This window comes from Falco cherrug, chromosome 6, assembly GCF_023634085.1.
Source record: "Falco cherrug isolate bFalChe1 chromosome 6, bFalChe1.pri, whole genome shotgun sequence".
In the NCBI taxonomy this organism is placed as follows: domain Eukaryota; kingdom Metazoa; phylum Chordata; class Aves; order Falconiformes; family Falconidae; genus Falco; species Falco cherrug.
The window spans coordinates 38,235,244-38,261,499 of NC_073702.1; the positions used below are offsets into that span (position 1 = coordinate 38,235,244).

General features: G+C 46.8%; 2 protein-coding genes across 4 annotated transcripts in view; one reads left to right on the plus strand and one right to left on the minus strand.

The window, feature by feature from the left end:
- Positions 1–4,310, plus strand: part of FRMD1 (FERM domain containing 1) — a 43,070-nt gene extending 38,760 nt beyond the window's left edge. For both annotated transcript variants that reach the window (XM_055714852.1, XM_055714853.1), the window contains one exon: positions 908–4,310. In XM_055714852.1, the coding sequence (XP_055570827.1) occupies positions 908–1,195 (288 nt within the window). In that variant the 3' untranslated portion in view covers positions 1,196–4,310. The remainder of the gene's footprint in view (positions 1–907) is intronic.
- A 13,289-nt stretch (positions 4,311–17,599) lies between these two features.
- The window catches only part of KIF25 (kinesin family member 25), a 43,368-nt gene continuing 34,711 nt past the window's right edge, over positions 17,600–26,256 (minus strand). For both annotated transcript variants that reach the window (XM_055713132.1, XM_055713133.1), the window contains exons 12-15: positions 24,778–24,929; positions 22,088–22,285; positions 19,401–19,556; positions 17,600–18,191 (exon numbers count right to left, since the gene is read on the minus strand). In XM_055713132.1, coding sequence (XP_055569107.1) covers positions 18,034–18,191; positions 19,401–19,556; positions 22,088–22,285; positions 24,778–24,929 — 664 coding nt within the window. In that variant the 3' untranslated portion in view covers positions 17,600–18,033. The remainder of the gene's footprint in view (positions 18,192–19,400; positions 19,557–22,087; positions 22,286–24,777; positions 24,930–26,256) is intronic.

The following is a 26,256-nucleotide window of genomic DNA, read 5'->3' on the forward strand; positions in this document are numbered from 1 at the left end:
TTCAGTGCAATATACAGCCAAGACCATTCGTGCAGTTTCGATGTGGGTTGCAGACTTGATCATCTTCCTACTCATGGAGCCAGAAGGAGCTCACATCAGAGCAAAACCAGATGTTCGAGCCCCAATTGCTATCATTTGTGTGATTATACTCTGTGTGTGCTGAAGTCTTTGTTGTCAGTGTTTTCCTTTCATCAAACCCCTGAGAAAAGGCAACTATATATGGTAAAATGTCATGTGTTAAGTTGTTCATGGAAAAAGTTAAGATGTCTTTTTAAGGCCAAACAATACTACTTCTCAAAGTATAGCTGTACCCACTGGTGTAGAAATGTTCTGTCGTTTGTTTTTTTTAAAAAAAACAAAACTAAAAACCAGCCCTCCACCATTTCTTCTGTCTCTGAATCCAAATTAATTTTACCTGCTAAAAGAATTTTAAAAGCTTGTTCATTGTTTTTCCCTTCATTCCCTGAACTTTGCTGAACAAGGACTTCGATCACTCCTTAGGACTTTCTTTTTTTCTTCTCTTTTGAACTCTTTCACTGTGTTGAAGCAGTTGGTGTATTTTTTTTATGTGCACTTTGTCCATTTGAGGATGACTCCATGGATCTGCCAAGAAGTGTCAGGGTCATTCAGGTGTCGATACCTGTCAAGTGTTTTGTCCGTTGTACTGGACACTGAGGACACAGTGCATACAGATTAGAATCTGGCTCAACATGGCAGTTCAGTTCACTTGTAGTTTCTTGATGAGTCACAGCTTCTTCATTAAGCCAATATGATACAGAAGACTGGTGGGGCTGTTTTGAAAGAGTGGAAGAACAATTTTGGAAAACTTGTAGCATGCATAGCCAGCATCCTTAGGCTGTGTCTGAGCTCATTGTTTTTATTCCTGTGTGTCTTACTGAACCGTCAGGTCAGATCACCCAAAAGCAGGAGCTGCACGGACCAGCACAGCCAGAGTTTGGATGACATCCGCCTTCACAAGCACCGGCACCCGCCACTAAGTGCCACATTGTCTTCAGACACGTCCCACAGCTACACGTTTGGCTGCAGCCTGGAGGACAAGCTGTCTATCTATGGCTGCGTTTATTCCACAGCAGACTGCAAAACCAAGTCAGCCCTTTATGGGAAGCGATCCATGAACTGCCTCTCCCTGGATCTTCTGGGAGAGGACCAGCTCCCAGAGGAGTTTGTGGTGTAATGAGATTGGAGCTCTTCCATACCAGGAAAGAGCTCATCATGGAAATATATACCTCATTAACACATGTGATGTCACTCTGGTTTTGCAGGAGATTGTGAGCAGCTTTGTTATTCAGCTCCATAATCGGTAAGTGGCATCACTTCTGCAGACCTGACTACAGGGCAAATCAAGTGGAGTGTAGCACTTAACATTGGCATTTGAAGCGTCTGTCTGAGCAGAAAATGGAAGTGGCCTGCACCATTAGCAGTGACACAACCGACATAAAAACCAAAAACAGTGGACCAAAACTGATGCTGAGCTAGTAAAGCAAACACTGTGTCTAAATGGATTTATCAGAAAGAAACTGAAAGTCTGTGTCAGTTATCTTTCTGCCTTTCTCTTGTGGTCCCTTTCTGTTAATGCTAGTGTACGGATAGCTTGGTTGTCCTGAATTTGTGCTGCTGCAACACTGCCAACAGCTGTCAGGCCAGGATATACTCTGAGCACATTTGGAAGGCTGTATGTGGAAGTGTCTAGCCTGTTCCTGTTATAATGAACACAAGTTGCCTATTTGCTTTATGGGGAGCAAGACCTGCTCTGCCAAGAGTTTACTTCTCTTTTTTTTTTTTTTTTGTCATTTGTGTTTTAAGCATCTAGTCAAATACAATATGCATTATTTTTTTTTCTCCCCCTTTAATGTAACAAATGGAACTGTCTCTCAGCTGTCTACTACTGCCATGATGCAGATTGGTAAATAAATGCTTATGTCCTTGGGGAGATGGGGAAAGGGATAAAACAAATTAGTAAGCTGCCTCTGAGAGTACAACAGACAAGTTGAGAGTGTAAATCGACTGGCTCTTGAAGACAGGAGTGTGACTGGAGAATTTGTCCAGGCATGATCACCCTTTACTGAATTGTACTTTTATGTTGTTGGTTTTTTTTAATATATGTGTTCCTTAGAAATTTTTCCTCTGCTTAGGGTGCAAGTATGGACTGGAGAAAGTTGCTCTGGAAGGACACACAGAGTGACTGTGTCCTGCTTAGTCATGGATAGGTCATGCAAATGGGAGTGTGTAGTGCTGCAGGGCTCATAGCGGTGGAAGTGTAGGATGTTTGTGTGCCAAGGAGTACTCGCTCATTTGGTGATTCTGAGTGGTGGACCTTGCTGTGCTGGCTCTCACTAGGAAAATAATAACAACTATGCTGTTTGATTCAAGCATTTGGTTTGGAAAACATCCTGCTACCTTGTTACATGCAAATAAACGTATGTTTGTTTGATTTCCTTCCCTGTCTTCCCCCACTACCTCCTCCCCTCGTCAATTCCCAGCATTTGGGAAGCTTGTACTTAAAGGCATGTGTAACCTTGCGCCCAGCTTTTGACAACCTTGCAGGTGGACAGTAATAACTTTTTGGAAAACTCTAGAAGCAGGTTGATGCTATTCTGCTGGTTGAGGATGTGCGTGTTGTGCAGTGCTGATCACTCAAAAGCTGAAGATAGCTGAGTTCAGGAAAGGAAGCAAGCCAGGCCACGATGAGAATGGTTTGAGCTGCTGCTTTGACGGTGGGCTTTGTGGGCTTAGTAGTTGTCTGGTAAATTGGCTTCCTGTAAATTGTTAAAATAGCACATCTATGAAGTCTGTCATCTCGTTATTTCTATGCAAGTGAATGTGGTGTAGGCAGAGCATGCAGGTGCATCTGCATTTACTGAAGTAGCATCAGCAGCTGTACATCCTCTGAGATGAATCCAGCACCAAACCCTGGCTATGATGTTTGAGGAATGAATAATGGGCACAAGCTCACTGCAGACGCAGCTTAATTGACTGTGCCCTCTTCGATCACGCTGTTCTTTGTTTTTGTGATGAAAGATGAGGAGCTGTGTATTCACCATAGCCTCTTTCCATGTCTTCCAAGCAAAGCCCAAATGCCTTTACAGAGTACTTGAGGTATGTTTACTGCATCCAAAATAAACTCTCCTAAATAGATCTAAATGAATAAAGGACATCTGGCTGCTCGTGAACAGTTCGGTCAAGCATCCCACTATCGGGTTGCTCCCCGTTACCTGGGGCCCGTTTGGCTGTAAGCTGTGGGAGAGAGGCATGGCCAGGATCCAGGGGACCAGTTGCTGTGCTGCAGGGAGCAGCCTTGTTCTTGCAGCCATCACGGAGCTGGAGAGATGGCTTGTATTGCGTGTCTGTATGTCTGTCCATGGAAAAGGGGGGGAGGGGAGGGGTCTGGAGCAACAGCCCTGCTAAACTGTTGCTTTCCCACCCATGCAGATGTACGATTACTTGTGGTTCTGGCAATGGTTTTTAGTAGGGGGAAAAAAACCTCAAAATTCAGTGCGTATAGTTGCTGCAGTAAGTGTCATAAACATGTTTGCACCAAATGCTGACATCTATGCGCACTTGTCTCAGACAATCACGTTCGTACCTGCTTTGGCCTAATCCACCTTACTGGATGAAGTATTTATTGACACTGACACCAAGCAGTTTGGAGTTTTCTTTTTGCAGTTACTGAACATTCGATAGACTTGGTGAAATGCTGTAATCTTCCTGTTGCTGGTTACAAAATACACCAATGCCTGAAAACTGTAATTGGCTCTTGTGTGAGCATCGGCTGCCTTGTATGTACTTGAGGGTTTCTTGTATATATTCATGGCTGGCAGGGAAGGCAAACTCTTCAAGTCTGACTGTCTTTTCTCAGTGGTCTGCGCAGCTCCCTCCAGTACTGTGTTACATATGCATATGAAGGGGAGACCGGACACTTTCGTGTATAGACTAAGAATGAACTAGTATCTTACAAGCACTGTGAATATCTATCATGCAAGTTTTTGTATTCATATGGGGGAAAAAAAGCCTGTTCCTGCTAGCAATAGACTTATTTTTTTGTTTGTCTTTGGCTTTAGAAGGTCTTATTATTTTTGGGTTTAATTAGTTTGGTAGAGGGTTATGTAAGCATTTAACAGTTGGTGTTAGAAACTAGCTGCCAATATTTGTACATATTTGTAAAATACTCGTGGTATAATCACTATTTTAATGGTAAAAGTTTCTCCTTTCCATGAAAGGAATTTCATGTTTAAAATAAAATATAAATAATTATATGTACACTTGCAATAAAGTATGGATAGAAAAAGGTAGTAGTGTATCATTATAATTGTGGTTTTTTTCCTCCAAGAGGTGCATGTCAGTGACATCTTCCATTTGAGATAGGTAGGCTGTAGAAATGAATTTGCGGCCAGACTGTAATCCGTGTGAGCTCGGGTTGTGATGGCAAACCCAGAGGCACTGTAGTCACTGGAACAACTTCTTTTCCTCCTGGCTGCTCTCAGTAGCCTGATGCCAAAGGGGCCTCTGTCAGGTATTGAGGACCCAGTCGCTCAGGTTAGAGTCAGTGGGAGCACTAATGGGAGCTGAATCTAACTGAAGAGATGAGTTAAGCTGCTCATGGCGTTCAGTCAAGAAAACTGAGCGTGTGAACTTTTGAGGATGTAGAGAGATCTTGTCAGCATCCTCCCAGGGGCTGCATCCAAGGACAGGCACACCAGCCCATGTGAGGCAAAGTGCCACTGGCGATTGTTCTGCCCTAAGCCACCTAGCCTGCTGGCCTGGGGTCTGGCATGGATAAAGGAAAGTTTTGCTTTTCTTGGGACACAGATGTGTGGAGGAGTGCCATGGTGTAACTGCACATCTCTTCTTGAAGAAGTTTGCCGGTGGGTTCCCTTGTAAGTGTTTGGGTGTGTGTTTCTTTTCTCTGGATATGTTATGGGCCACTAAAGCTAGCATTAAAAAAAATAGTAATTTTTTAGTGTACTTTGATAGTGTTGCCCCTATTCTTATGACTTCTCTTCTTGTACTTCATCTTTCTGTCCAGCAGCTGCTGTGTTTCCAGTATATATATATATTTTGAAGGACTTCAGAGACTCATCCAGCTTTGGTTTGGGGATACTGGAAGGCCTTTGAGGCTTCTCTTTCTCTGCTTGTCAAGCAATAGCACCTCCTTGCCTGCTAGGGTGGACTGCTGCTGACCAGAATATATAGGATGAGTCTGTCTCTGAAGATGGGACTTCTCATGGTACCAGCAGATCCGGCGTGGGTTCAGTGGAGTGGCGCGGCGTGGGACGGGGGAAATGTCACAGCACTGGCCCTGCGCTGAGGCAGGGTAAGGCCTGAGCCGTGCTAAACCGAGGGGTCAGCCCCCCGGTACGTGTGCTGAAGTGAGAGCAGTTCCTCCCCGGCGTTCTGGGCGGCCAGGCTGGAGGCGCTGGAGGCCGCTGTGTTTCGGGAGCCTGGAGCGGGTGGTGAGTCCCACGGCGGCGGGCGCGCTCGCGGCTGCAGCTCCTCGCCTGCCAGCAGCTTCCCCCGCTGGGCACCGGCTCCGGGTCGGTCTGGCCACGCTTGTCTTGGACCTTCCTCATCCCGACCCGTGGCCTGCGCCGCGGCCCGGCCCGGGAGCCCCCGAGCAGCCCTCTGCCGCGTGTCTCCCCTGCGCCCCCCCGCTGGGGCGGCAGGAGGGCAGCGAACGCGTCCCCTCGGGGCCGCTCCCGAGTGCCCGGCGGCAGCGGGCTGAGCTGAGGCACCGCACGGTGCCAGAGCTGGGCACGGCCGGAGGGAGCCTGCCTGCCCGCCCCCCCCGGCAGGCGCCGCTCGCCTCCGCTACATTCACGACGGGGCCCCGTAGGCCAGACTGGGGCTGCGCGGCCCCGTCCCCGCAGCGGGTGGGGGGAACGGGCCGTGTGGCGGCAGTGCCGGGCCGGGCCGCGGGGCGGCGCCCGAGGAGCGCCGGGGCTCCGGGCGGAGGGGCCGGGCGCTGCCCGCTCCTGCCGCGGGTGCCGGCGGGGCCGAGCGGCCTCACGCCGAGGCGCGGTGGGGGGCGCGTCCCCGGGGGCGGGGGTGGCCGCTCGGGCCGGCCGCGGGGCCTGGGCATGCGGCCTGGAACGGGGGGGGCCCGGCAGCGCGGGCCAGACCGCCGCAGCTGCGGGAGCGGGGCCCGCGGACGCCGGGCGCTGCTGAGCCCGCAGCAGAAGGTGCCTGAGGCGGGGGCGGCCGGGCCCGGGGCGGCGTGACGCGGAGGGTACGCCCGGCCCCGCTGGGCACAGAGCCGCTGCTGCTCAGCCTCCGGGGGGGGCTCGGTGCTCTGGGGGGAAAAAATGTTGGTGTCGGTCGAAAAAACCTTCCGACAAGCCGGTTTATGGAAGACGAGCCCGTTCGAGGCGACGTACCCCGGGATGGGAAGCGTTAGCGGCGGTAGCTGCGGCTGTGCCCGCCCTGCGCCCGCAGCTCCCCTCAGCGCCGGGCACGGGGCACCGCTGGGGCCGGGCCGGCTGCGGGCGAGCCTGGGGCACCGCTCGGTGAAGCAGCGGCTCTTCCATTGCCGGGCTGGCTCCTCTCGGGGCGAGCATCCTTTCTGCAGAACGTCTGCAGGCACCGCAGCAGCATCCCTCAGTGTTTCCCCTAGGAAATGCTATTCCCCCCCAGGAAATCGAATGGACTGAATTTCTAATGGCATCCGTACACCGTTCCCGTCGCTTGCTCGCTGCCCGGCCCCCCTCCACACCCCTCGGGCAGCCGGGCGTTGGTGGTGGGCTGCAGCCCGCGTGTGGCTGGGCGCTTCTGAACCCTGAGTTGGGCTCTGCAAGGAGGAGGCTGTAGTCATTAGAGTAAGGTCCAGAGAGTAACCCTTGTGCTGGAAGTCTGTCGTTCTACCACAGAGATGTAATGAGCAAAAATTGTGTGTCTCCTTTACGGTAGAGCTCAGGGGCAGCTGAATATGGGCTATTGAAGAACATAGCTGTGGTATTTTACAATTCTGCTTTATTTTTATTCCTGCAAATATCAGCCTCACATTTTTACTTTAAATCTCGTAGATACATTTAGACCAATCTTTATTTTTCTTTCTACAATCAGTGCTGTTCTTAATACGCAGTGAGATAATTGGATATGGCACGTGCTAGAAGCCTTAAATCTCAAGCCACCACATGGAAAATACCGCTGACTACTTTAGCGACAGCTGAGCATTTGGTGTAGGAAAAATTAATTTGCATCAGCCACAGAAAGTACTCGACCTCCTTGCTGCAACCAGCTGACAAATAGTCTGAGCTGTTTGACTATTGTGGCAACAGTGACCGATTCCCACAGCCACGTTCCCCGCCCTTGTAGAAAATGAAGCTTTGAACGTGGCTTGCTCTCTAACCGAGGGGTTTTGGACTAGAAGGGCTGCGCAAGGCAGCCCCTCCCTGCTCTTCTGCTGGCTGCTGCCTTCGGGGTCGCCTTTCCCTCCGCACCATCTCAGACCTAGGTGTGTTCAAGAGATCTGTGGCTATTGGGATGGAGATTCCTGAGCAAAAATGCACGCTATAGGAAGCCAGGTACTTTTATCTCCTCAATGCATAATTTCAGGGTCTGAGAGTGAGGAAGCTTTTTGCCCTCTTTTGAGGCATCCGTGCTTACCCACCGCTGGAAATAAGGTCTGTGGTGCAGTTTATTGTTGTTCCTGGCGGCAGCATTGAAATCTTTCTTGTCTGGCTTGTGGGCTGCGCTTCTATATTTAGGGCTAAATGGCTCGCTGTGTGTATGAAGGAAGCATGGGAAGCCAGCCTGGCATTTGTCTACAGTCTCCCCTGAAGTGGATCCTGAGCTCTCTGCGTTTGACCAGTGGATCCTGAGTTCTCTGCATTTGACCAGTGACACCAGCGATGCCCCCCTCCTCTCCTCTAGCACACATAGCTACTGCTGGGATCTGGGAGCGTTTTCTGCCGATACCATGGTTCTGTGGCTAATGCAAACTTTTCTGCCTATGGTCTTTTAGTCAGACATGAACAGAGGGCTCCCATAATCCCTCTGTTAAAGTGCTAATGGGTTACAAGATGCATTTTTGGGAACTCCTGTTCTTGAAATGGTCAAGAAGGACACGCCAGTCGCTAGACTGGAGTGCATTAAAGCAAGTGAGGCATCTGGGGGCAGGGAGAAAGTATTGCTAGCTTTGACCGCATTTCTTGCAGGTGTTGCAGTGCTCTGGGCTCTCCTTTTAAAGCCCCAGCACCCTGGGTCCCACTTTTGAATAAGGCTTGCAGCTCGTAATAAGAAAAACAAGTAGCCCTTCCTAGCATACCTGGCTGAAGGGAAAAATTGGCCATAGGAGCGCTCAAAGGGCCCGTGCTAGAAGGGCAATAAAGAGATCGCCGTCTAGGAGTGTGTTTTTGAATGTCTGGGTCCCAGCTCACACTTAGGAAACGCCTTGAGGCTGGGGGTGTGGACATGGGGCCTTTCTCTGGAGCCCCTGGCCAGTCCAAGCCCAGCCCCGCTGCCAGCGCTGCGTTCCCCTGGCCACGTCCTGCAGCAGGGCACGAGCGGCAGGGTTTGCTGTGGGAGCAGCTGGCTACAATTTTGCTTGTGTCCACTGCAAATAATAGAGAGGGTACAAACCACTGCTTTCCAGTCTGCTTCAACACAAACCGTTTCGAGATCCAAACCAGAATTACTGCTGTAAAAATATAGGGCTAGCATGCTAAGGGAGCACTCTACAGCTATGGTGCTGACTTTGACCTGTTTTCAGAACAAAGAGGAGGGTGGGAGCTGTTGAGGGCTGCCTTTCCCAAGGACATTGCTAGAGCATTGGCCGAGCTTTTGGTCAGCCCAGCACCTTTAAGGTTAACAAGCTTTAAAGACTCCCCAAAGCTGCTACCCCAGATCGATGCCACCACCACTCTGACCCTGCTTTGTCCACGCCATCCTGCAGGATCAGAGCTGCCTCCCCAGCTCCAGGTATGTGCCCACAAAGCTCCAAGCACAATACTGTTGGTATCCTGAGTGCCTGGGGGAGCTTTCCAAAAAGGCGTCCTGGCTGAAGGCAGTTTGGTGCTGCATTGCGTCCCCCAGGGGCACCTCCCCTTCCTTGGGCTGGCTTGGTCTGTTCTGTAGAGGGACCACCTCGCTGTCCCGTGGTGGTGCACAGCTCACTTCAGGAGAGACGCAGCAGGAGCAGACCTGTGAGCGAGCACGGGTACTCACCTGCAACAAGAGGAGGCGGATGGAGAAATAGGAGTGTGGAGAAGGCGGCTTCTCTGTTGGCCTGAATTTGGCCAGAGGTGACATCTGAACCTATTGCTAAGCTCATACAAGTTCCACAACCGGGCTGGATGCGGTCCCGGTGATGTAAGGAGGCAGTACCTGGGTGCCCACCTTCCCCAGGCGTTGCATTTCCTTGCTGTGTAACTTGACCAGAGAGGGATTTTTATCAGGAGCTGCTGTATCCTCACCAGCAGGAGCCCTCCCAGGACCTGTGCCGTGACCGTGTAGGTGGCTCGCTTCTCTTCCTCTGCCATGTCCCCATGCAACTGCACGTCTTTACATTTGTGTTATTTGTCAGTTCTTCTGCTTTTTGTCTGTATGCCAGGGGAATGAAGCGCATGTCTTTCAGCTGGGATTGCAGAGGTTTTGATGTGTTCTGGATTCATGGGACTGATGTAGAAGGGTTTAATACAAACTTGCTTGTGCTGACAAACTATGGCCCTGTCCCAAAAGTGGCTGTTGGGAGTTCCTTGCAGTTGTGCAGTCGTCTGCGTCAGTGTAAGCCCTCTCTACTTGTTCACAAACAAAAGAGCTGATTCTGGTGAATGTGCAGGTACAGCTTCTTGTGTCCAGGCATCACAGTTTCTTCCTGCCTCTTGCTGTTGCAAATGCTGTGCCAAATTTAGCAGATAAACCAGATTCTGGTAAGGAAATGGAAGTCAGGCTCAGTTCTGACTATGGGTGTCTTTTACCTCCATTCGAACTGTCCATTCCCCGCATCACAGCTGCTGGTCTGGTAGCTGGTGCGGGCAGTTTCAGAGTCTTTATAAACAAAGGGAAGAGGAGAAGTAAAGAGTGCAAGGGGTACATCGCCGAGTGTCTTGACTGATCTAAGGGGCTTGCTACCAAGAGATGTTTCTCTGCTCTCATGGCATTAGGTAACCAGCAGTAGCAGAACTGCTGTAACTTCCAGCTGGCATGTGTCTGTGGTGAATCCACAACAGCTTTCCATAGAGGCATTATAAAGCCTCTATCCTGGATGGAGACTGGGAGGGCAGTGGATGGGGCACATGTCTGTCCATAAGATGGTATCCGTGGGGACTGTCCAGAGGCACGATGCCCTTTATGGCCTCCTGTACTCGCTGGAGAGATAGCCCGGGCAGTGGCTCTCACACTGCCTGGTACCTTCCCGACATCCCGTTTGTAGGCCCTCTGGGTTGAGCCCTGTGCCATTGCCGTGAGGTGTCCCTGTTGAGATACTGCAATATTGAGTTGCCTCTTGTGACCTTTGTCTTGTCTCTGGTGGGAAGTGCTTCTCGCAAGTCGGACACTGTGAAATGACCTGTCAGATCTGGCTGCGTAAGCGGGGTTATGTTATGAAGCACTGAGCATCGGCATGCTAACACTGGCTAGCTGCTCCCCATGGATTCAGCCTGGGTAGCAGACCCAGTGGGAGCAGCATGGGCTCCTCCTCCAGCTCCTTTTGAAGTAGCAGGTGGATGAGTGTGTTCATCTGCCCGTGCTGAGCCACCTTCCTCGGGGAGGGCTTGGGAAATGGGTCGGGAGGAAAGGAGTGTGGACACCAGGATCTCAAATGAAGATGAAACTCATCAGAGCAGGTGTGGGGGAATTGTGTTGGGAATATCAGCGCTGCCTGGCCGAGGCACGTAGGGCTGGAAGTGTTGGAGGCCTGTGGCTAGGGTGTGAAGGACTGCTTGCTAATGCCTCGGCTGCCTTGCAAAATGCTCACATTTCTGTGGTTATGCATTTGGTTGTGCATTTAACCTTAAGCTTGTGTAATTTGAAACGCCACCTCAGAGCATGTAGTGGGCAGAGTCCGTGTGTGTACGGGCTCAGAAAGAGGTGGAGGCTTATGCTGCAAATGTCGAAGGGAGGGAGGAAGTATCATCTTCTGTCTCTTGGATCTTCAAAGCTTCTGGTGTGGCTTCCAAAACTTTTATAGCAGTGGGGTGGGGTTTTTTGGTTGTTTTGTTTTTATTTTTGTTCAGAAGAGGGAAGGAACTGATTAGTAAAGTCCAGAGGAAAATGGGAGGGAAAACCATTCCTGGTGCATGCCTTGAAGTGAACTGCTGGGCAGTGACTCATCCCAGCCAGGACAGCAATTTCATGTAACAGAAAATGGGCAAGAGGAGACACGTGCTGGAGGAGATACTTGTGAGTATGAAGCCGTAGGAGCTGAAATAGCAAAAGCGTGATAATTCAGCTTAATTGTGAATCCCCAGGGAAGTGAGCAGAGGTGCAACTTTTAAGCTCGTAGGTCTGTGGATTAGACGTGCAAATCTCATGTTTCTGGAGTTTAAGAACTGTGGATTCCCCCCCCACATTATTTCCATCGAAGCTGATGCTAAACACTTGGTCCTGGTAGCTGGAGCACTGCAATTCTCTTCTTTTGTTTCTGAATGTAGGCCCTGGTGTTTGAACTGGTAGGACTGACATCTGGATGTGTCTGGTCACTTGACCAGCATTTCAGCAGGTTTTTTGAGGCTGACCTCCCAGTCGTTAGAGACACATCGTGTACTGAACAAACACAAGGTGAATTTGGAGCATCCTGTCATGTTATTCAAGTATTGAGTTTTGGACTTCTCTTCCAAACGCTTTTTCTGATCAATCTGAAACACTTAGGTATGGGGAAGAGGGATCATCGCTTTTTTTTTTTTTTTTTTAATAATCTGAGATCTTTAGTAAAAACACAGGCAGAGGGGAGTGTTGTCATGAAGTAAGGGGGCAGTTAAGATCATCTCTTGAAGATGCTCTCACAGCCTGAGAGCTGAGGAGGATGTGCATAAAGATGCATTACCTGGTGGCTTTGGCACGCTCCGTGCAGCCGTTCCTGCCACTGCCAGCATCACTGGGGAGGCCATGGGTTACACCCGAAACAAATGGCACCTTTGCGGCCACCGACCTCAGTCCCTGGCACAAGCTGAAACCTTTGGAGCGCTGTAGTGCCCCATCTGTTCGCTGCATTCGCCCTCCCTCCCCCAGGGGCATGCTCTGAAAGGCTCACTTCTAAAGGTCACCAAAGGCTATTCGACACTGCTTTGGGACAGTTATTGTTTGGACGTGTTGCCAACCTTAGTCAAGAGCACAGGCACCTTTCTATTTTATAAAGGTGAATTCAAATCAATGAAACCAAATGCAGCTGTCCACTCCCAGAGCCTCCTAGCGCATACTTGCATGAATTCAGGAAGGCTCAAATTTTATCTTAAGTTTTTTTTTGGTCTCCCTTTATATAAACAAAATAAAAAGGGGCAAATGCATTGCAAGGTAGAACCTGGTTTGATAACAATGGGTGTAAGAAAAGGCAAAAAAACCTGTAGGCACTGTTTCCCCTCACTTCTGCCCTTCAATTAGATCACCCTGTGCCCTCCTTTGTCTGGTATGTGGCTGGCATTTTTTTATCTGGCTAGGGCTATGGTTGCTCAAATCCAAGTTGGTTTTGGGAAAGGCCGTGGTACCTCTGGCATTCCTGCACTCTGGGCCTGTCTGCTCCTCCGTGAGCTGATGCTACCGGTTATTCCTCTGGTTGGAAGGGGCTTGCAAGCCATCAGCTTGCAACTGCTTGTCCACAGCAGGAGCCAAAAGCCTTTTTCCAATAACCGCTTCATTCTGCCTGATCCTCATTCTGCAAAGGTTTGGAAAAGTGCTTCATAAAATGGAATCAGCAATTTAATAACAAATTAAACATTTTTGTGAACTTTCCAATGCTTATTATGGTTTTCCTAGCCTGGCTAAAACCTGGAGCAGCCTCTCTTTGTGGCGTGGCTGCTGCCAAGGCATGAAGCCACATGTGGAAATTAAATCTATAATTTTCAAACATCAGCATAGGTCAAGGTTTTGTTTAAGAGTGGGCCAAAGGCACTGGCTGCTTTAATTACTGCTTTCTTTTTAACCCTGTGATGAGATGCAGCGCTGTTAAGCAATGGTGGGTCACATAGCTTCCTTGGGCTCTGCCGATTAAGAGTATTCCGAGGTGGTGAGGAAGATTAATGGCTTGTCTGCAGGCGTGCGGAGTGCTGTGAACTGCAGTGGGACTGCACAGCGTGCCAGCCACGTGCTCAGCGCAGGGCAGCTCTCCCAGCAGGGTAGGCTGCCCTGCACAAAGGTGATCCCTGCAGGCACTGAAAACATCCTCACCAGGAGCTGATGGGGAGCAGCTCCTGTGCCATATGCTCTGCTCTGCCCCATTGCACGCCGCCTTCCCCTGTATGGAAAGCACGTGAACTGGGGACAGATTTGCAAGGGCTGGAAGAAGGCGTGTTGGACCACAGCTACAGAGCTCAGCGTTAGAGCTGGGCAGGTAGGGTAGGGATCATGGCTGGAAAAAATAAGTGAGAAACCTCCACAGCAGTTGTTGGTCCTTCAGAATCGGGTCCTTGAGCCGTTAGTTTCCCTGGCTGTGGCAGGCTGAGAGTTGGGGCTCTAAACCCTGGTCTCTCTGGCTAGACTAGGGAGGCAGAGGTACTTGCTGAAAATGGATCTATCCTGTTAATCCCTTTCCCTTGGCTGCAAGGGGAACCAACAACTGGAGCTGATAAATTCCATCTGTAATGATAAATCCTCTGGGAAATGTGGGCACCAGGCTGTACTTTTCGGCCAAATTTTTTGACTTGTACTTGAAGATTATGGTCTGATTCTAGGCAAGTCTAGACTTCTGCTAACTTTGCGTAGGTCTGTGTGTATGCTTATCCGTGTGTTTTATTCTAGACAAGCACTTGCTGCTGTTAGGACTTGGGGATTGGTCTGGCAGAGTCCCATTTTCCCTGCTCCATCTCCAGACCTGCTGGACGTCCTACAAGCCAGAGCATTCGCTTGTCCAGGGAGAGGCACAAGGCTCAATCCTTCGTCTTTGAACTGGATCCAAATTTTCTGCTTTCTGGAGAAGCGCTTGGCCCACAGGTTAGAGGAGGTGTGAGTAGGGTGCCAGAAGCGAGTGGCGGTCACAGTGTGGATGCAGCTTCCATTTTTACGTAAGGTTCTTGGGGGTACACTGGCAGGAATACCAGACCCTGGGCCTCCCAGGCAGCTGCTGTGCTGGTCAGGCTTCACGCCATTGACTCTTTGGCCAACTTGACACTGAACCAGGATGCTGAATACCAAGGAATTCGCAAGACCAAATTCTCTTGTGTTTGCTGTGGTTTCAGTAATGGGTATGCTTTTTGAGGAGGAGGTGGAGGCTCCTAGCTGCTGTTGCTCACATGGTTTTCTCAGCTCATCCGCAGGGCAAGGAAGAAGGCAGAATACAAGAGGGGCATCTGAAGGCCAGTCCAGTGGGTAGCCAGGGTTTGTGGTGCCCGGCATCGCTGTCTGGAGCCATGTCTATTTCCTACCGCTAGCCAGGGGGCCGTGGAAGGTGCAACACGGCCGAATACTGCCCGAACTGTCACAGGAGAAAGTGGGTCCCAGGGAGGTGTCCTGGTGTCAGCTGGGATAGAGTTTATTTTCTTCTTAGTAGCTGGTGCAGTGTTGTGTTTTGGACTTGGTGTAAGAACGGTGTTGATAGCACACTGGTGTTTTTAGTTGTTGCTGGGTGATGTTTATACTAAGTCAAGGACTTTTTGGTCTCCTGGGCCCTGCCAGCAAGAGAGCTGGAGGGACATGGAAAATTGGGAGGGGACACAGCCAGGACAGGTGACCCAAACTAGCCAAAGCGGTATTTCATACGATATGATGTCATGCTGAGTATATAAACTGGGGGAAGGAGGAGGAAGGGGGGGACATTTGGCATTATGGTGTTTGTCTTCCCGAGTAACGGTTAGGGGTGACGGAGCCCTGCTCTCCTGGGGGATGGCCGAGCACCTGCCTGCCCATGGGAGGCGGTGAATGAATTCCTTGCTTTGCTTTGCTTGCGTGCACAGCTTTTGCTTTACCAGTTAAATTGTTCTTATCTCCACCCTTGAGTTTTACATTCCTTTCTGATTCTCCTCCCCATCCCTCTGGGTGATGGGGAGTGAGCAAGCGGCTGCGTGGTGCTGGGTTGCCGGCTGGGGTTAAACCACGACAGGAGGAGAGTAAGAGCCCAGCGGTGAAAGGTTGACTGACTTGCTGACTGCGGCCAAGGCAGCTGGCACCGATCATGGGTAGGTGAGAGGCCGCTCCCTGCACTGAGCAGGCTCCCTCCCAAACAGTGACCCAGTGCCCTGGCTGAGCAGGCAGGAGGCAGAGTAGGGTTGAGGGTGCTCTCGCTTCAATGCAACAAGAGACCAGCTGAGCTCTGGATTATGCACTCACGGGCTCTACTGAAAGGATGTTCTCCTGATTTATGTGGTTTTTACTCTCGTTTGCTCTCAGTTGCTCCCAGAGAACAAACCTGTATTAGCAAATAGACCGCATGAGCACTCTTAAATAATCACATTTTTCCTGGTACTTACGACCTCCTGTCTCAATTTTTCAGAACGCTTTCAAATACCACTTACTTTCTTTCTCCCAGTGTTGGTACTTGTGTTTCAGCTTTACAACGTGAAGCTGATGAGGACTGGTTTATCAGGATCGGTTTCAGTCAACAAAGGAAACCTTAAAGTCAGCTCCATGAATACGTCACACCTGCTTTTCTAACGTAGCTGTTATTTCAAAGCATGAAAGATCTGAAAGAAAAAAAATTACAGCAGACAAGTATACGGCCTTGCACATACCGTTTTCCTTGCTCCTCAGAACAGCAGTTACATGTCTGGAGATCCTTGCCTCTCCTTCAGCAGGTCCCAGTGGATCTTCAGGCAGAAGACAATTCAGCTTAATGCTGGAGTAAAGCCATTTCACCCTTACAACTTTTACCCTTCTTTCCTTCAGTGTGTCACATCTGACACCGAGATTGAGCAATCGCATCTCTATAACCCAGGAAAATCCAAAACCGTAAGTACTTAGAGCAAAATGTTAACTTCGCTGCCCTGCATATCCTATACACGTCACTGTGCTGTCAAAGAGTGAGCGATGCACTGTGCTGACGAGGGAAATGAGAACAGGGAATGCGGCAGATGCACAATTTGGCAGTTAACGTTAATGTAGAAACTTAAACTTTTGGCATTTGAGGGGTTTATTTCTGAGCTTTAGCAATAAGTATTGCTGCTTTTCCCCTAGCACACAGATTGTAAATAAATGCCAAGTTTTAAAAAGCAGCTCCAGAAAAGAAAGTGCAGTTCATGACAAGTTAAGAAATGGCAAATCCTTAAAAATACTTGAGGAACTTAGAGGCTGGTGGAATCAGCTAGCCCTCCCTCGTCACTTAACCTCTCTTAGAGCTGTAATCTGGGCTGCTTTCATAGCCCAGCTGTCAGGAGACTAAGGTGAGCTTGAAGCTGCCTGCTCCTGTGTTTCATTTACCAGGCTAACACTGCTCACCGACACTTTCTCACCTGAGATTGCCTTAGTGACCGTGCAGCTTCCTGAAGTCCTGGGTCCTGATTCTTTTTTAACCTATCTATTACTGCAGGAATCAGGTGAAGTCAAGGCATTTTAATCACAACATTATTTAGGAAAACAAGTATTGTTACAGCTCTCCAGTTGTATGCTAACATTCTGAGCACCAGAGCACGGCATGCAACACAGCAGCTGTTAAGTATTCAAGGGTGGAATTCCAATAATAGTATGCTATATAATCCCTGGATAAATATTTATGCTTGTGAAGGTTAAGTGACTTGGAGTACTATAAACTCCAGCCTTTTGGGCAGGCCACTGCAATTCAAGCCTTCTTTCCGTGACCTCCCAATGACCTCTCTCTCCCAGTCTAGAGGCCGAGTGATTGCTGGAGGTAAGAATTCAGAGCGGATCCTGAGGCATCGGCTGAGCAACAACGTGGTGCATAAAACACATCAGATGTTCTTTGAACCCAACTGAACTCATCTCAGAACCGCTTCTTGTCTCCAACATTGCTTAAATTTCCTTGCAACCGCTCCAGGGTAACTTCATTCACAAACCCTGCGTGATGATGTCACAACAACAAGCCTCTTGAAGATGACAAGCATCATATCACAAGCTGGGTTTTTGGTGTTTTATTCAGGTGATGGATGGGAAGTGTGTAGTTATCCTTTTTTACTGTGATGGCACATTAGTTCAGGGCCTTTCAGCATTTATAGGGAAAAAAACCCAAAACCCCAACAACAAAATAGGCAAAGCTGTAGTCTTAGTGAACTCAGTAGAGTTCGGATTCGCTCCAACCATTTAACCTGAGTGTGTTTTCAAAATGCAGTATAATCCCTCATTTGCTTCCTAAGCTACATTCCAGAGGGATAACAGATATAGTCTTACTCCTTTTTCTCCATCTCACTAACGCCATTATTTGCTACCTAAAACCAGAGAACAGAACTCCATTCAGTACAGCTGAGGGGTTGCTTTTCACTCCTACCTGTTGACCATGCGTTAAGAATGACCCCATCCATGCTAGACAGAAGACCAAGCCACGATGACATTTTAATCCAAGCCATGTTTTTTATTTCACTTGCTGCTTTGAAGCCCTGGAATGATATTTAGACTCATGTCTTCTACTGCGAAAACAGAACGCACCCTTGGCTTTTCTGAAGCGAGCCATCCTAAATCAGGGCTCTGTCAACTTATTCTACTTGCCCAAAGGAAACACATTGCCAAAACCATGTCTTGAAGCAGCTTTCCTAAAAAAAGTCTGATTTATTTCTAAGCCATTCCACCATAGTAGCTGTTGTCAATACTTGCTATTTTCTTTGGAGCAGGAACATTATCAGCAGGGTTATGGCTTACTAATGCCATGTTGAGGATTGCTTATTTTATCTGGCAGTTGATGTCTAAAATAATGGCTTTAGGACAACAATATACATTTCAGTCTGAGGAACTCATTAATAATACTTTCATCCACAGGAGTCTTAGGTTTTATTTTGCTTTACTCGGCACTGGGAAATTTTTTTTCTTCACTTGTCCTCTCTGAACTTGCCGAGCACGAGTTCCAAATCCCAGAGACTGCATTGATTCTGTTAAGTACTTTTGGTCAGGAGAGATGCACAGCATCACCAACAGTTTCGCATCACCTCCTAAAAGCAGGAAAATGACAAAACGTATTTACCTCATTATTTTCAGTAAGTTATACGCTGCTAATGTACTGATCTACACCACAGTGAGCGTAGGCTACCACTGTTTTTATGAAGCAGAAGACTGCCCATGAAGAAGGCTGTTGAAAACAGACGGCTCCTTCAAGGGAAGTCTGTCTAACGATATATTTGCCGCAGCAGAATAGAAGTTTCACAATTTGTAATGTAGATTTTCCCCCCTTATAGCTTCACCAGTTAGTCAGCATGTATGTTATGGGTCAGGGCACCTCATTAAACTTTGTCAAATGTTTGTAAATTTGGGGTAATGGCAAAATGGCTTATTTGTGTGACAATAAAGCAAAACAGACATAGAGGTTCACAGAGAATGATTAAACAAGGAAATTCCTCCTTTCAACACAGTGTTACCCAAGTCATACACCAGGCATAGTTAAAATCAGGCTCAATGCTAATACAACATAGCTCCTAAACTCCTTTCTTTGGCTTTCCCTTTTAAAAGTGGGGACTTCAGCACTAGGTGAAATTGCAAGTTGAAGCAAAAATTAAGAGTCTTTCAGACACTCTGAAGAACTGTTCCCTCAATCACTGCCAATGCCTTGAACTGGAGACTAAAAGCACAAGGGCTGATGCTTTATAGCTGCAGAAAAATGGACTAATACACCATATGGATGGACACAAATCTGACGTTACTGCAGGAATTACACTTGCTTTAAAACTGTTTCTGCATAGATGAGGAGCTAGAGAAGGTGACCCAAACACAAGCTGTAGTGCAGTACCACATGTCTGTTCTGTCTCCCTCCTTTGTCTTACTGCTACAGGGCACAATGTTGAGGAATGTGCAAGTATGTGACTACCCTGTAGTAATAAAAGAATGAAGCTTAACTTGTAAACTGTACCTGACATGAAACACCAATGAAATGCACTTATTACCCTTTAAACGATCCTATTAGAGATGCTGTGATTTTTACAAGTGTATTCCTAAAGTGAACCTTGGAAACAGCAAGGTTTAGCCGAATTCAGGAGGAGTTCAGAACTCTTGCTGTGCACTCACACTGCTCCAAAGCCAGTCTTTGAATAGAGGCCCACATACAAGCAAAGAGTACAAGATCATTCTCTAATTTTACACAACAAAGGAGGGGAAAGATTGGGAAAAGTAGTCTCTACTGTTGAACGAAAGTCAGAATAATCCCTCACCTACAGAGTCCTGAAGCAGGTGTGTAAGTTTGCTGTTCCGATACGGTACATGAGATCGCTGTTCTGCTATTGCTCCAAGAACATCTGCTAGGGCAGACAAGCTGCGGTTAATAAAAGACGTCTCTCTCAGCGCTGCACCTGTCACTCCAGACATACCTAGTACAGTGTAGAAAAAGGCAATGGTAAGACTAAGCAAAGCTACTTCAACTGTAATGGATGAAAAATTCTGTTGCTGCATTAACATTTTTAAAACACAAATTCTGAACCAGGACTTCCAGTCCACCCATGCCAAAAGCAAGATGCAGTGGTTTTTCACTCGACTGCCAATACATTGTTCAGCACTTCTACTCTTTTGAAGGAAGGTTAAAGGAGGTTCAGTGTCTGCAGATGGTCTGAAGCATCTCATGTTAAAGTTGATCTCTTCATCTGTACAATGCATCTTGGCTCCATATGTGTTAAGAACAGGGAACTGAGAAATTAGGAACCATAAGAACAGACAAGACAAGGCTGCTTTTGAAAACGCCAGTCCACAGTGTCCCCAGAGAGAAACCTGTTGTGTTCCACCATTTTTAATAATAAACTGCCCCATCTGTATCCCTTACGAAAAACAGGAGTGACACTGATGGCATAAGCTGCAGAAACACAACTGTACAGCAGCCGTAAGGGTGAGGGGCTTATGTTCACCAAAGTCTGTAAGATCCTGTTTTGTAGTATCATTTGCAGTAAGGAAAGCGATAAAGGAAAATGATGCCCTTCTACCATCCACCCAGCACGGTGGTATGCAGCTATGCTGCCCCTGAGCAGCACTGGACAGGTTTGGTCTACACACCGCGTTGGACCAACTTAAAGAGGTGCTGCAAATGCAACTCTTTGATCAGTCTGCAGTTAGAAGTAATTAATTCCTCCTGTCCTTACCTCTGCCATTTTGGGAAGAGAAATTTGCTACTGGCATTTAGCATCACATTATTCAAATTCAACCTTTCTTCAGGATAAGTGGATGAGGAACAGAGGCATCTGCAATCACTTCTTACTACCCAGAGCACATGATCCATGCTAGGCAGAGCTAATGGTAGCGGGATGAGCAGACAGGGCTAATAGTTTCCTCAGCTGCTTACTGTCCCACCTCTAGAGAAGTGCAGAGAGAGGCTAGGGATCTTGTTTTCCCTTTAGGCCACCATTTTTCAAACTGGGAGAACAAGAGAGGTGTTGAAGAGGCAAATGTGAAAAAGGTGCAGTAATAACAAAACCCCCAGAAGTCTGGACAGTAAGGGCTGGAGGAATGTGACTGTGGGAGAGGATGGAGTTGGAGTAGTAGAGTCTCTTGGCAGAGGCACAGAGCAAAGTGGTTTGGAAGACCCTGCCACAGGGTGGACAAATAATCTGAGATAGGACATATCTCAAACTAGCTTTACTGGGGTCACTGTGTATACAGCCACCCCCAAGCTTCTGTTACAGCAAGTAAAGGTGGACTCCTGAGACAGTGGATTATCACCCTAAAGCAAAAAATTGCAGATAGGTGAGGTGGTACATGCTTAAATTGCTGATTATCTACATTTGGTTAGATAAACTTCCACGAAGCATTTAGCTGAGTTTTCAAACTGAAACCTAGTTTGCTACAAACAGACCACTTAGCTTGTATATGCTGTAAATGACCCAGGATGGCTGTAGAGCGGGGCCTCGCAGTGTGTGAGAAGCCTGCTGTACTGCAGCTCACTTAGATTTGTCCACATTTTAAACCAGTTATGAGTTAATGGCTGCCCTCACTTTTATGACAGTAAGTCCACCAGCATAGCTGATGGCAGAGGTTAGCTGCTGCATGTGCTGGGCCACATCGAACACTGATGTCAGTAAGCACAGCTCTTCCGGCTTTGCTGGAGGATCTGGCCCACTGAGCCCCAAACCAAGTAAATGCTTGTCCTGGTTGAACTGAGAGAAAACACACACACACACTGTTGCTCAATTACATGTTTACCAAACAGCTTCCAGTACTCAGAGCAAATGAAAAAAAATAATGTATTATATTAGGTTTCTCTGTAGAACAAAGGTTTAACAGTGAGCAACAGCAAGAATTCTTTTGGCAGTAAAGTAAAAGACTCTTTCATAATACTGGTTCAGTTTTCAAAACATTATTTCTGGAATGGTACATTTGGCTGCATGGCTTTTCTTGGTAAGAAAGCTTGTCCTTTAGGAAATAATCAAGTTTTTGAAATTATTGTGTGCCTAGAGGAGGCAGGAGGAAGAAAATTCTTTGAAGAAACAATGAAAACAGTATTATCTTTTCAACACTAACTTCCACTATAAGGCAGAAAAACCCACATGTGGTGATATCAGCTATTAAAGATATTTGTAATATTTAAATAATTTACGCACTTTAAACATCTCTGTACAAAGACATGCTAATTTTCAGAGTAGAAAAACAGGCCTAATAAAACCAGTCTGAACAAATAATGTACCTATGATATGGGTGACCGCCCTAGGCTTACTTCAAGCTTACGCAAACAGACTTTCAGTTAAACTGTACTAGTGTAAAACTGGAACAATCAGCCCCCGAAATTTGCCAGGATCTGTGGAGTTAAAGCACCCACTGTATGAACGCGGGGTAGCATGTATCCCTTCAGAAATGGTAAAGACAACTATTGTCACCTAGATCTGGGAGGATCCATGCCCAAACAGATGCATTCACTTACCAACACACTCGCTACCAGCCAGGTCCACCAGCTGCAGTCTAGTTTTGACTTGCTTCATTTTCTCAGTTGCTTCAAGTTGTGCTGGTGAAGAGGGTCTGGAAGAAGAGGTGGATTTATTGTCTCTCATTTTTTGTGGAAAGGTGCAGGAAACCTCTTTATTTAATCTCTGACTGGTTTGTTCTTCTTCCCATGAAGTACCTGGTTAAGAGAAAAAACAAACAAGGAGAGCTTCTCACTGACAGTGGAAATAGAGATGGAGGAAAAATGGGGCATTAATAAGCGAAGCAGAATACCTGCTGCTTCAGGCTATTCTAACAGAAGCAATATACAAGTCAGAAGCAATGGCACAGGCAGGCTGAATGGCGTCTTCTATCTTATTTAAGGTTTTGCTCATCAAACCGATCGTACCAGTTGGTAACAAGACATGGTGTAGGTTATTTTGCATCTAAATCTAATATCCCCATTGTTCTCATTTGTATGTGCAAAACAAGAAATGGGAGTCCAGTAAGGACTTTAAAGAGGCATTTTTTTGTGTTTTAGATTGACAGCAACCAAAGTGAGATTTTAGATGTTTGGGAGCAGTAAGCTCTGAAGTCTGTCTCTATGTATTTAAAACATCACTTGCTGGTGCTCTGGCAAGAAAAAAAAATCCTCATCCTGCTTCTTCTGTTTTGTCCTTCGCTGCTGTTCCCTCTAGACTTCTTTCAGCCCTCATATCCCACTGCTGCATCTCCACATGATGAGTTCTTAGCCTCAACAGCGTTACTCCCACTTGTTCAGGTTGGTCACCTACTGCTCCTGGTAGTTCTGTAGCTGCGCTAGACTGCTTCATATCCTTCCTCTTCCTCAGCAGCACACTCTCTGCCACAAGGAAGAGGAAGACAGATTCTTTGGGAATATGCTTTCACATTAGTTTAGCAGGAGTATATGCAGAAGAGCTTTCCCAAAGAAGTTGTGCTTTTTTTCTTCAGTGTTTGGTTTTCATCTTCCTCTCTCTCTTTCTCTAAGATGCAGAAGAATAAAAGGCACGTACTCTGCTGCCGGTAATAGTGACAATAGACTTTTGTTGGGATTTAAGAGTAGTAGTACTAAGTTCCCTGCTGCAAAACTTGAGTAAAGAGCAGACTGAACTGCATTGCAGAGCTCTGCACTTCTCCAGCAAGGCTATCGCTAAAACCAGAGCTAGCTGCTCACAGTGCAGATGGAGCAGCTGTGCTGGTTTACACAGAATAGATGGCTTCAGGCCACACAGTGCAAAAATACGTGTTCTCACTCCTCTCCGGTTTGAGACAGGGAAATTAAGAAACTGCTCCCCTCAAACAACAGATAATACTGAAACAAAATGCTAAAAAACCTTAATCAAACGTGAAGAAGTGCTGGCTTGTCAACCCTGTTTTAGGTGCAGAACTCATGACAGACTTTACAACTTTTTATTTAGTGACTTAGATCTCTGGTGTTGAGATATTTGACAATCACACCTAGCTTTTAAATCAGGATTTTCCCCTTTTAAACAAGATAGAGAATGCTGACACATTGCTATAGAGAGGTCCCATCTGCAGTGCTGCTCTGCCCCCCTACATTGCACATCTTGTCCATGCACTATAAGCTGAAAGCCTCAATCTGCATTCAATGTAAATGAGCCATTTCTGTGGAGCTGCGCTGCCAGACAACGTGTCATAGTAGGGTGACTGCAATTAGAAGTGGCAAAGGGAAGCGTGGGCTAGACAACAGGGCTGGTGCGCTAACGGTGCAAACACTGTGTTTTGAAAAGTAACATCTGTCTGATTGACAAGAATCTGGAACTGCTAGAGCTAACATCTGGAATGCTGGAGCTGTAACTTGTGAAATAGCTGTGTCTTTTGGCAAGCCCACAGGTAAGCGAGGGCACTGTTTGTTCTGTTTTGCTAATATTGTCTGTTTAATTTCTGATAGAGATCTGAGGGAAAAAATCTTAAATATTTTCCACTTTCTAAAACCATATTGTTGTTACAGAGTATGAAGGAGATGGACCTAGCACTGGAAGCAGAGAGCCTAATTACAACACGAGCAAAAGAAAACAAAATTAACCCCTAAAAGCCAAAGTTATTCCTAAAGCAATACATTGTTAAGTCTTGGTGTGGTACTGAAAAATAGAAATGCAGGTTTTGCTGTAGTAAATAAGACAACTATGTTGTCTGTTCCTACAGTGGCCTATTATTAACAGTTCAAGAGATGAAGAATTTAATGGATGTTTTTGCAAGGCAGCAGGTAAAAAACCCAATTCTTTCTCACCCGAAAGCATATGATGATCCCTGAAATGCACGGTTAGCTATATCACAAACTTAGCATGAATAATTTCATGTCATACAAAGCGATTTAACTACTGTATTTGAGTATCTAATTGATATCTATCTTATCTTACACCTTATCTTATGACTTACAACATTTATTTTATTAGTTGTTTCATGCTGTAGAACTTCAAGAACTCTGTAAGGCAAGACATGTAAAGAAAAGTGAAAAGTTTTTATGAAAGTGAACTTCCAGTAGCATTCAAACATCAAATGGTCTGTTATTTAAGAAGGTATGTAGAAGTTAAGAACGGAAAAGAACTGAGGAAATATATTAAACACGGGAAAAAACAATATGAAAATCTTAATCCACAGACTCTGGATTAGCTGGCTCTGGATGTATTTTAGTAACACCCTACTTACCAAAGTTTTCTCCAGAATCAACTGTAGTTATGGTCAATGTAACTACCAGATGAGAACGAGAGGAATGAGCATGCACCAGTGTTGGGTGCCTGACTCTTAGCTGCAGGCTTTTGCTGACTAAATGCAAAACTTCAGATGCATTTTCAACAGTCCTAGGAGGTAAAGAAACAAGCAGAAAATTTAACTGACTCACAGTAAAAATCACGAGAAAGCTCACAACTTAGACGTGAATCTGAGCATTTCCACTTTCTTGCTCTTCTAACTCCTTATACTAATCTCAGTTTTGAGCTGCACAGACAACTGTATGTAGACTTTTTCGGGTGGGATACAGTCTAAGATGAAAATTCAAGACAAAAGCTGTAATGCAGTACTGAAACTGCTGAAGAAGATGCCTGCCAGCCTTGCAGGTACTGTAGCTCAGCTCTAGAAGTGACCAAAATTTCTACACCTCCACACTTTAGAAGAAAAGACACAGATTTAGACATTCCTGGAACCTCCGGTCTTACAGATGTGGAATTGACTAAGTCTATATTAAGGTAGCTCCTGGAAGGTACAGAATATAGGGCAAAACCCTATAGGCTCTGAGCCTTTGGAAATCTTATTTCACATTTGAACTTAAATTCAGAATCCTTGGAAAAAAGTTCAATTCCACTGTTCAGTGAGCGGGGACTCCATCACAGTGTCAGAATAGACAGGCATAAGTTTCTATAGATCATTTTATCTTATACTATAAGTTTTCTTTTCCAGTTAAAGGAAATTCTGCAAATATGATCAATCAAAGGGCAAAAACCTAACATAAAAATTGAAATAAACTGACTAGGTAAAGAAAAAAACCACTATGATTTCCCCCAGGTTTGCAGTGTTTGAAACAAGTGAGGTAAGATTGCCTACCCTTTCATTTCACTGCACTGCCTTCTTTAGCAATCACTCAAGTTACATCAGCTAAATACTAGTTTGTAGACGGGGGTAAAAATCATTACGATGGCATATCACCGCCTGGTTACTGAATGCCCTGTAACACCAGAACCATTAATAACTCTCCTGACAGGCTACAGCCTGGGTTCTGCATTGCTGCAGTCAGCACAAGCAAGCATGCAATGCAAGGCAATCCTTCGTGGCTTAGATTTGGCCAGTTTCAGTGGAAGTCACACTGGGCACAAACGTACTTTATGCTAAGAGCAGCCACACTTGAAGAGTTTAGAGGCAAAAGAGCTATACCCAACTAAAACTAATGCCTTTGAAAATCGAGTGAGGGCATCTGAAGAACAGAAAAAACACTTAGCCTTACCATGCTTATAGATGCTTAAGAAAAGCAGCCACCTCAAAGTTCCCTGTGTAACCAGGGCTGCAGGAGCTAAATGATCACTATAGCCTTTACCTATCAACCCTGAGCCACACATGCTGACCTCCCCTGTAATATCTGTACCTCTGCATCCACTGGTAATGTCTCCCCGGTTGTTTGACCTGGCGCCAGCAGAG